General features: G+C 58.7%; 1 protein-coding gene across 1 annotated transcript; it reads right to left on the reverse strand.

Annotated features, from left to right (window-relative positions):
* Positions 1-4,918: 4,918 nt before the first annotated feature.
* LOC129827199 (basic proline-rich protein-like) lies at positions 4,919-10,602 on the reverse strand. Its single transcript, XM_055887936.1, has 7 exons — positions 10,596-10,602; positions 7,053-7,992; positions 6,640-6,967; positions 5,928-6,538; positions 5,596-5,758; positions 5,454-5,513; positions 4,919-5,293 (listed from the first exon to the last, which is right to left on the reverse strand). The coding sequence occupies exons 1-7, from the start codon at positions 10,600-10,602 to the stop codon at positions 4,919-4,921; spliced, it is 2,484 nt and encodes an 827-aa protein (XP_055743911.1).
* Positions 10,603-11,003: the final 401 nt, after the last annotated feature.

Consider the following 11,003-nt stretch of genomic DNA (forward strand, 5'->3'; position numbering starts at 1 on the left):
ATGTTCTGAGTCTGAGATGTAATACTCCACTCTGATCTACATCATCTACTAATGGACCAGGCTGCTGAGAGACCGGGCTGCTGAGAGACCGGGCTGCTGAGAGACCAGGCTGCTGAGAGATCGGGCTGCTGAGAGACCGGGCGGCTGAGAGACCGGGCGGCTGAGAGACCAGGCTGCTGAGAGACCAGGCTGCTGAGAGACCAGGCTGCTGAGAGACCAGACTGCTGAGAGACGGGGCTGCTGAGGGACGGGGCTGCTGAGAGACGGGGCTGCTGAGGGACGGGGCTGCTGAGGGACGGGGCTGCTGAGGGACGGGGCTGCTGAGAGACGGGGCTGCTGAGGGACGGGGCTGCTGAGGGACGGGGCTGCTGAGAGACGGGGCTGCTGAGAGACGGGGCTGCTGAGGGACGGGGCTGCTGAGAGACGGGGCTGCTGAGGGACGGGGCTGCTGAGAGACGGGGCTGCTGAGGGACGGGGCTGCTGAGGGACGGGGCTGCTGAGGGACGGGGCTGCTGAGGGACGGTGCTGCTGAGGGACGGGGCTGCTGAGGGACGGGGCTGCTGAGGGACGGGGCTGCTGAGGGACGGGGCTGCTGAGGGACGGGGCTGCTGAGGGACGGGGCTGCTGAGGGACGGGGCTGCTGAGGGACGGGGCTGCTGAGGGACGGGGCTGCTGAGGGACGGGGCTGCTGAGGGACGGGGCTGCTGAGGGACGGGGCTGCTGAGGGACGGGGCTGCTGAGGGACATGTTGTTCTTAACTACGGTTCCCGTTACCGGGATCATTTCCCTAAACAACCACTGAATTGCAGAGCGCCAAATTCAAAAATAATCCTAAAAATATTTATAATCATGGAAGCACAAGTGAAATATACCAAAACACAGTTTAGCTTGTTGTTAATCCACCTATCGTGTCAGATTTTGAAAATATGCTTTACAGCGAAAGCAATCCAAGCGTTTATGAGTGTATCAATCAATACTAGAACAGCTAGCCTTATATTAGCTTGGTCAGAAAAAAAAAACTTCTTGACGTTAGGGGTCAGATTATTATTATTTTTTTAAAATAACGTTCCCAAGGTAAACGGACTATTTCTCAGGTCCAGATCGTAGAATATGCATATAATTTACAGATTAGGATAGAAAACACTCCAAAGTTTCCAAAACTGTCAAAATATTGTCTGTGAGTATAACAAAACTAATTTTGCAGGCGAAAACCTGAGGAAATCTAACCCAGAAGTGATTTTTTTTTTTTTTATCTGTGTTTCATTGCCCATCTTTCTTCCATTTAAAGGGGTATCAACCAGATTCCTTTTCCAATGGCTTCCTCAGGCTGTGACCAGGCTATAGACATAGTTTCAGGCTTTTATTTTGAAAAATGAACGAGATTTTTCAAAACTAGTCAGGTGTCCTTTGATTAGTTCCTGCGCGCGAGAGAGGGTGAACAGGCAGTAACTCGGGTGGTTGATGTCCTTGATGATCTTTTTGGCCTTTCTGTGACATCAGGTGCTGTAGGTGTCATGGAGGGCAGGTAGTTTGCCCCCGGTGATGCGTTGGGCAGACCGCACCACCCTCTGAGCAGTTGCCCTACCAGGCGGTGATACAGCCCGACAGGATGTTCTCAATTGTGCATCTGTAAAGGTTTGTCAGGGTTTTTGGTGACAAGCCAAATTCCTTCAGCCTCCTGAGGTTGAAGAGGCACTGTTGTGCCTTCACCATGCTGTCTGTGTGGGTGGACCAATTCAGTTTGTCCGTGATGTGTATGCAGAGGAACTTGAAACTTTCCACCTTCTCCACTACTGTCCCGTCGATGTGGATAGGGGGGTGCTCCCTCTGCTGTTTCCTGAAGTCCACGATCATCTCCTTTGTTTTGTTGACGTTGAGTGTGAGGTTATTTTCCTGACACCACACTCCGAGGGCCCTCACCTCCTCCCTGTAGGCCGTCTTGTCGTTGTTGGTAATCTACTACTGTTGTGACGTCTGCAAACTTAATGATTGAGTTGGAGGCGTGCATGGCCACGCAGTCATGGGTGAACAGGGAGTATAGGAGAGGGCTGAGAACGCACCCTTGTGGGGTCCCAGTGTTGAGGATCAGTGAAGTGGAGGTGTTGTTTCCTACCCTCACCACCTGGGGGGCGGCCCATCAGGAAGTTCAGGACCCAGTTGCACAGGGCGGGGTCGAGACCCAGGGCCTCCAGCTTGATGATGAGTTTGGAGGGTACTATGGTGTTAAATGCTAAGCTGTAGTCAATGAACAGCATTCTCACATAGGTATTCCTCTTGTCCAGGTGGTTTAGGGCAGTGTGCAGTGTGGTTGCGATTGCGTTGTCTGTGGATCTGTTGGGGCAGTATGCAAACTGAAATGGGTCTAGGGTGACAGGTAAGGTGGAGGTGATATGATCCTTGACTAGTCTCTCAAAGCACTTCATGATGACAGAAGTGAGTGTTACGGGGCGGTAGTCATTTAGTTCAGTTACCTTTGCCTTCTTGGGTACAGGAACAATGGTGGCCATCTTGAAGCATGTGGGGACAACAGACTGTGAAAGGGAGCGATTTAATTGGTCCGGAACTTCATGAAGCATTCTTATCATACTGAACAAGTGAGAGGGGAGGGGAGAAGAGCGGAAAGGAGGGAGAGGAGAGGGAGGGGGGAGGGAGGCGAGAGGAGAGGGAGGCGAGAGGAGGGGGGGAGGGAGGCGAGAGGAGAGGGAGGCAAGAGGAGAGGGAGGCGAGAGGAGAGGGAGAAAAGTTAAAGGACAATTCCCTACATTATATGGTGCCTTGTGTTATAGTTATTACAGAGAGAGGAGGGAGGGTGTGAAAAGAAAGGAGAGAGGGGATCGGAGGGAAGAGGAGGGGATGGAAGGGGAGAGGAGAGGAAAGGAGGGGACAGGAGATGGGGAGAGGGGAGACGAGGTGGAGTGAGGGGGGGGAGGGGAGAGGAAGCTAGAGGAGAGGAAGGGAGGGAGGGGGAGAGGTGGATAGGGACAGGAGGGAAGAGGAGGGGAGACGAAATGAAGCTAGATGAATGAGGGGGGAGGGGAGGAAAGGGGAGAGGAAGGGAGGGAGGGGGGGAGAGGGACAGGAGAGGAGAGGAGGGGAGACGAAATGAAGCTAGATGAATGAGGGGAGGAGAGGAGGGGAGAGAGAGGAGAGGGGTGAGTAGAGTAGAGGATAGGTGAGGAGAGGAGAGGAGAGGAGAGAAGGGTTGAGGAGCGGAGAGCAGAGGTGAGGGGAGGAGAGGAGGGGCGTGAGTCCATTGTAACAGTTTTAGTGATGTTCAGGCCTGCTGTCAGGGAGAGTATTAACTTCTGCTCCTCTGATGGTGACCAATGCCTGAGGCATCCTTCTCTTCCCTGGCACCACTGGACCCTTTACTCTCAACAATACACACATACACAGACACACACAGACACACACACACACACACACACACACACACACACACACACACACACACACACACACACACACACACACACACACACACACACACACACACACACACACACACACACACACACACACAGACACACACAGACACACACAGACATACACACACACACACACACATACAGATACACACACACACACACATACAGACACACACACACATACAGACACACACACAGACTCACTATATAGCCATACCTGTCTATTCCAGGCTCCCTCGTGTTCTGTGTAATAAAGACGAAACCGTCATCACAACATAGATGGAGGCATGGAGGGAGGGATGTTCCCAGATATTTTCCTCGGCGGGAGCACCATCAACATCCTGTCAGCTTCTGGAGACCATGTTTTAGGGATTCACAAACCACTCCTCAGGGACCATGTTTTAGGGATTCACAAACCACTCCTCAGGGACCATGTTTTAGGGATTCACAAACCACTCCTCAGGGACCATGTTTTAGGGATTCACAAACCACTCCTCAGGGACCATGTTTTAGGGATTCACAAACCACTCCTCAGGGACCATGTTTTAGGGATTCACAAACCACTCCTCAGGGACCATGTTTTAGGGATTCACAAACCACTCCTCAGGGACCATGTTTTAGGGATTCACAAACCACTCCTCAGGGACCATGTTTTAGGGATTCACAAACCACTCCTCAGGGACCATGTTTTAGGGATTCACAAACCACTCCTCAGGGACCATGTTTTAGGGATTCACAAACCACTCCTCAGGGACCATGTTGTTGTTGCCCTGAACCGTCTTCACCTTGTCAGCTAATCATCAAGCCCGTAACTATGTGTTTCAGGTGTTATAACCTGTAGTTTTGGACTTGATGATTAGTTGAAGACGGTTCTGGGCTACTTTGGAATAGTTAAATACATGAAACAGTTGGGGACCAGAGGAGAGGTTTGAAAACAGAGGTATCAGGTAACACTCCTCCAGTCACGGAGGCTGACGGGGGGGTTGAAGGCAGGGGGGAACCAGCAGACGGGGGGGGGGAGGGGTTGAACCCAGGGGGAACCAGCAGACGGGGAGGGGGGGGGGGTTGAACCCAGGGGGAACCAGCTGACGGGGGGGTTGAAGCCAGGGGGAACCAGCTGACGGGGGGGTTGAAGCCAGGGGGAACCAGCAGACGGGGGGGTTGAACCCAGGGGGAACCAGCTGACGGGGGGGTTGAACCCAGGGGGAACCAGCTGACGGGGGGGTTGAACCCAGGGGGAACCAGCTGACGGGGGGGGGGGGGTGGGAACCAGCTGACGGGGGGGGGGGGTTGAACCCAGGGGGAACCAGCTGATGGGGGGGTTGAAGCCAGGGGAAACCAGCTGACGGGGGGGTTGAACCCAGGGGGAACCAGCTGACGGGGGGGTTGAAGCCAGGGGGAACCAGCTGACGGGGGGGTTGAACCCAGGGGGAACCAGCTGACGGGGGGGTTGAAGCCAGGGGGAACCAGCTGACGGGGGGGGGAGGGGTTCAACCCAGGGGGAACCAGCTGACGGGGGGGGAGGGGTTGAACCCAGGGGGAACCAGCTGACGGGGGGGGTTGAAGCCAGGGGGAACCAGCTGACGGGGGGGTTGAACCCAGGGGGAACCAGCTGACGGGGGGGTTGAACCCAAGGGGAACCAGCTGACGGGGGGGTTGAACCCAGGGGGGAACCAGCTGACGGGGGGGTTGAAGCCAGGGGGAACCAGTTGACGGGGGGGTTGAAGCCAGGGGGAACCAGCTGACGGGGGGGGGTGGGAACCAGCTGACGGGGGGGGGGGTTGAAGCCAGGGGGAACCAGCTGACGGGGGGGTTGAACCCAGGGGGAACCAGCTGACGGGGGGGTTGAAGCCAGGGGGAACCAGCTGACGGGGGGGGTGAAGCCAGGGGGAACCAGCTGACGGGGGGGGGGGTGGGAACCAGCTGACGGGGGGGGGGTGGGAACCAGCTGACGGGGGGGGGGGGTTGAAGCCAGGGGGAGCCAGCTGACGGGGGGGGGGTTGAACCCAGGGGGAACCAGCTGACGGGGGGGTTGAAGCCAGGGGGAACCAGCTGACGGGGGGTTTCGAAGCCAGGGGGAACCAGCTGACGGGGGGGGGGAGGGGTTCAACCCAGGGGGAACCAGCTGACGGGGGGGGGGGGTTCAACCCAGGGGGAACCAGCTGACGGGGGGGGAGGGGTTGAACCCAGGGGGAACCAGCTGACGGGGGGGGTTGAACCCAGGGGGAACCAGCTGACGGGGGGGTTGAACCCAGGGGGAACCAGCTGACGGGGGGGTTGACCCCAGGGGGAACCAGCTGACGGGGGGGTTGAACCCAGGGGGGAACCAGCTGACGGGGGGGTTGAAGCCAGGGGGAACCAGTTGACGGGGGGGTTGAAGCCAGGGGGAACCAGCTGACGGGGGGGGGGGGGTGGGAACCAGCTGACGGGGGGGGGGGGGGGTTGAAGCCAGGGGGAACCAGCTGACGGGGGGGTTGAACCCAGGGGGAACCAGCTGACGGGGGGGTTGAAGCCAGGGGGAACCAGCTGACGGGGGGGTTGAAGCCAGGGGGAACCAGCTGACGGGGGGGTTGAAGCCAGGGGGAAACAGCTGACGGGGGGGTTGAAGCCAGGGGGAACCAGCTGACGGGGGGGGGGTTGAACCCAGGGGAAACCAGCTGACGGGGGGGTTGAACCCAGGGGGGAACCAGCTGACGGGGGGGTTGAAGCCAGGGGAAACCAGCTGACGGGGGGGTTGAACCCAGGGGGAACCAGCTGACGGGGGGGTTGAAGCCAGGGGGAACCAGCTGACGGGGGGGTTGAACCCAGGGGGAACCAGCTGACGGGGGGGGGGTTGAACCCAGGGGAAACCAGCTGACGGGGGGGTTGAACCCAGGGGGGAACCAGCTGACGGGGGGGTTGAAGCCAGGGGAAACCAGCTGACGGGGGGGTTGAACCCAGGGGGAACCAGCTGACGGGGGGGTTGAATCCAGGGGGAACCAGCTGACGGGGGGGTTGAACCCAGGGGGAACCAGCTGACGGGGGGGTTGAACCCAGGGGCAACCAGCTGACGGGGGGGTTGAAGCCAGGGGGAACCAGTTGACGGGGGGGTTGAAGCCAGGGGGAACCAGCTGACGGGGGGGGGGGGTGGGAACCAGCTGACGGGGGGGGGGGGTTGAAGCCAGGGGGAACCAGCTGACGGGGGGGTTGAACCCAGGGGGAACCAGCTGACGGGGGGGTTGAAGCCAGGGGGAACCAGCTGACGGGGGGGGTTGAAGCCAGGGGGAACCAGCTGACGGGGGGGGGGGGTTGAACCCAGGGGAAACCAGCTGACGGGGGGGTTGAACCCAGGGGGGAACCAGCTGACGGGGGGGTTGAAGCCAGGGGAAACCAGCTGACGGGGGGGTTGAACCCAGGGGGAACCAGGTGACGGGGGGTTGATGCCAGGGGGAACCAGCTGACGGGGGGGTTGAACCCAGGGGGAACCAGCTGACGGGGGGGTTGAAGCCAGGGGGAACCAGCTGACGGGGGGGGGAGGGGTTGAACCCAGGGGGAACCAGCTGACGGGGGGGGGGAGGGGTTGAACCCAGGGGGAACCAGCTGACGAGGGGGGGGGGGGGTTGAACCCAGGGGGAACCAGCTGACGGGGGGGTTGAACCCAGGGGGAACCAGCTGACGGGGGGGTTGAACCCAGGGGGAACCAGCTGACGGGGGGGTTGAACCCAGGGGGGAACCAGCTGACGGGGGGGTTGAAGCCAGGGGGAACCAGCTGACGGGGGGGTTGAAGCCAGGGGGAACCAGCTGACGGGGGGGGGGGTGGGAACCAGCTGACGGGGGGGGGTTGAAGCCAGGGGGAACCAGCTGACGGGGGGGTTGAACCCAGGGGCAACCAGCTGACGGGGGGGTTGAAGCCAGGGGGAACTAGCTGACGGGGGGGTTGAAGCCAGGGGGAACCAGCTGACGGGGGGGGGGTTGAACTCAGGGGAAACCAGCTGACGGGGGGGGGGTTGAAGCCAGGGGGAACCAGCTGACGGGGGGGTTGAACCCAGGGGGAACCAGCTGACGGGGGGGGGGTTGAACCCAGGGGAAACCAGCTGACGGGGGGGGGGGGGGTTGAAGCCAGGGGGAACCAGCTGACGGGGGGTTGAACCCAGGGGGAACCAGCTGACGGGGGGGTTGAAGCCAGGGGGAACCAGCTGACGGGGGGGGGGGGGGTGGGAACCAGCTGACGGGGGGGGGGTTGAAGCCAGGGGGAACCAGCTGACGGGGGGGTTGAACCCAGGGGGAACCAGCTGACGGGGGGGTTGAAGCCAGGGGGAACCAGCTGACTGGGGGGTTGAAGCCAGGGGGAACCAGCTGACGGGGGGGGGTTGAACCCAGGGGAAACCAGCTGACGGGGGGGGGGGTTGAAGCCAGGGGGAACCAGCTGACGGGGGGTTGAACCCAGGGGGAACCAGCTGACGGGGGGGTTGAAGCCAGGGGGAACCAGCTGACGGGGGGGTTGAACCCAGGGGGAACCAGCTGACGGGGGGGTTGAAGCCAGGGGGAACCAGCTGACGGGGGGGTTGTAGCCAGGGGAAAGCAGCTGATGGGGGGTAGAGGAGGAGTCGAATGGAGGGTAGAGGAGTCTGACTGGAGGGTAGAGGAGTCTGATGGAGGGTAGAGGAGTCTGATGGAGGGTAGAGGAGTCTGATGGAGGGTAGAGGAGTCTGATGGAGGGTAGAGGAGTCTGATGGAGGGTAGAGGAGTCTGATGGAGGGTAGAGGAGTCTGATGGAGGGTAGAGGAGTCTGATGGAGGGTAGAGGAGTCTGATGGAGGGTAGAGGAGTCTGATGGAGGGTAGAGGAGTCTGATGGAGGGTAGAGGAGTCTGATGGAGGGTAGAGGAGTCTGATGGAGGGTAGAGGAGTCTGATGGAGGGTAGAGGAGTCTGATGGAGGGTAGAGGAGTCTGATGGAGGGTAGAGGAGTCTGATGGAGGGTAGAGGAGTCTGATGGAGGGTAGAGGAGTCTGATGGAGGGTAGAGGAGTCTGATGGAGGGTAGAGGAGTCTGATGGAGGGTAGAGGAGTCTGATGGAGGGTAGAGGAGTCTGATGGAGGGTAGAGGAGTCTGATGGAGGGTAGAGGAGTCTGATGGAGGGTAGAGGAGTCTGATGGAGGGTAGAGGAGTCTGATGGAGGGTAGAGGAGTCTGATGGAGGGTAGAGGAGTCTGATGGAGGGTAGAGGAGTCTGATGGAGGGTAGAGGAGTCTGATGGAGGGTAGAGGAGTCTGATGGAGGGTAGAGGAGTCTGATGGAGGGTAGAGGAGTCTGATGGAGGGTAGAGGAGTCTGATGGAGGGTAGAGGAGTCTGATGGAGGGTAGAGGAGTCTGATGGAGGGTAGAGGAGTCTGATGGAGGGTAGAGGAGTCTGATGGAGGGTAGAGGAGTCTGATGGAGGGTAGAGGAGTCTGATGGAGGGTAGAGGAGTCTGATGGAGGGTAGAGGAGTCTGATGGAGGGTAGAGGAGTCTGATGGAGGGTAGAGGAGTCTGATGGAGGGTAGAGGAGTCTGATGGAGGGTAGAGGAGTCTGATGGAGGGTAGAGGAGTCTGATGGAGGGTAGAGGAGTCTGATGGAGGGTAGAGGAGTCTGATGGAGGGTAGAGGAGTCTGATGGAGGGTAGAGGAGTCTGATGGAGGGTAGAGGAGTCTGATGGAGGGTAGAGGAGTCTGATGGAGGGTAGAGGAGTCTGATGGAGGGTAGAGGAGTCTGATGGAGGGTAGAGGAGTCTGATGGAGGGTAGAGGAGTCTGATGGAGGGTAGAGGAGTCTGATGGAGGGTAGAGGAGTCTGATGGAGGGTAGAGGAGTCTGATGGAGGGTAGAGGAGTCTGATGGAGGGTAGAGGAGTCTGATGGAGGGTAGAGGAGTCTGATGGAGGGTAGAGGAGTCTGATGGAGGGTAGAGGAGTCTGATGGAGGGTAGAGGAGTCTGATGGAGGGTAGAGGAGTCTGATGGAGGGTAGAGGAGTCTGATGGAGGGTAGAGGAGTCTGATGGAGGGTAGAGGAGTCTGATGGAGGGTAGAGGAGTCTGATGGAGGGTAGAGGAGTCTGATGGAGGGTAGAGGAGTCTGATGGAGGGTAGAGGAGTCTGATGGAGGGTAGAGGAGTCTGATGGAGGGTAGAGGAGTCTGATGGAGGGTAGAGGAGTCTGATGGAGGGTAGAGGAGTCTGATGGAGGGTAGAGGAGTCTGATGGAGGGTAGAGGAGTCTGATGGAGGGTAGAGGAGTCTGATGGAGGGTAGAGGAGTCTGATGGAGGGTAGAGGAGTCTGATGGAGGGTAGAGGAGTCTGATGGAGGGTAGAGGAGTCTGATGGAGGGTAGAGGAGTCTGATGGAGGGTAGAGGAGTCTGATGGAGGGTAGAGGAGTCTGATGGAGGGTAGAGGAGTCTGATGGAGGGTAGAGGAGTCTGATGGAGGGTAGAGGAGTCTGATGGAGGGTAGAGGAGTCTGATGGAGGGTAGAGGAGTCTGATGGAGGGTAGAGGAGTCTGATGGAGGGTAGAGGAGTCTGATGGAGGGTAGAGGAGTCTGATGGAGGGTAGAGGAGTCTGATGGAGGGTAGAGGAGTCTGATGGAGGGTAGAGGAGTCTGATGGAGGGTAGAGGAGTCTGATGGAGGGTAGAGGAGTCTGATGGAGGGTAGAGGAGTCTGATGGAGGGTAGAGGAGTCTGATGGAGGGTAGAGGAGTCTGATGGAGGGTAGAGGAGTCTGATGGAGGGTAGAGGAGTCTGATGGAGGGTAGAGGAGTCTGATGGAGGGTAGAGGAGTCTGATGGGGGGTAGAGGAGTCTGATGGAGGGTAGAGGAGTCTGATGGAGGGTAGAGGAGTCTGATGGAGGGTAGAGGAGTCTGATGGAGGGTAGAGGAGTCTGATGGAGGGTAGAGGAGTCTGATGGAGGGTAGGGGAGTCTGATGGGGGGCAGGGTTGTCTGATGGGGGGTAGAGGAGTCTGATGGGGGAAATGTCTTATGGAGGAGCCTCTGTCCCAGGGCTGTAAGAGCTGAGAGCAGGGTGGTCTGTCCATCAACAGCAGATTTGGGGCCCGGCCTGAAAGAAGCATCTCACCCGTATCACTTTCAAAGTCCTGAAACCCAAAGCTCTCTGCTTTCTCTCTCTGTTTCTCTTTCTCTCTCTCTCTCTCGCTCTGCCTGCCATGCGAGGCTCTCTCCTCCCGTCCAGCCCCTCGCCGTCCAGCCCCTCGCCGTCCAGCCTCTCGCCGTCCAGCCTCTCGCCGTACAGCCCCTTGTCCCCCCCCAGCCCTGGCTCTGGCCAAACCAATTGGTTTCTGTGACCAATCAGAATGGTTAGAATGTTTTTGCGTTCTAGATATTGTTGGGGAGAGGTACACGTGATCCAGACTCATTGCGGAGAAGAAACTAACGTCTGTGAGCGTGGTGTAGAGTTTGGCCGGAGCAAGGAGTCTGGGTAACCAGGTGAACAAAGAGCAGTTTGTGAGCTAGAGAGCTAGCAGAGACGCACAGGGCCGTTAGCAGTGTTGGGGAAGCTACTCTTGGGTTAGGGTTAGGGGTTAGCAGTGTTGGGGAAGCTACTCTGGG

This window comes from Salvelinus fontinalis, chromosome 29 (assembly GCF_029448725.1).
Source record: "Salvelinus fontinalis isolate EN_2023a chromosome 29, ASM2944872v1, whole genome shotgun sequence".
Classification (NCBI taxonomy): domain Eukaryota; kingdom Metazoa; phylum Chordata; class Actinopteri; order Salmoniformes; family Salmonidae; genus Salvelinus; species Salvelinus fontinalis.

What these genes read in the sequence shown, in the direction of transcription:
- LOC129827199 (XM_055887936.1), bottom strand. An exon ending in CCCCTGGGTTCAACCCCCCC is followed by an intron (nt 6,968 to 7,052) that starts GTCAGCTGGTTC and finishes CCCCCCCGTCAG; the next exon opens with CTGGTTCCCCCTGGGTTCAA. An exon ending in CCCCTGGCTTCAACCCCCCC is followed by an intron (nt 6,539 to 6,639) that starts GTCAGCTGGTTC and finishes CCCCCCCGTCAG; the next exon opens with CTGGTTCCCCCTGGCTTCAA.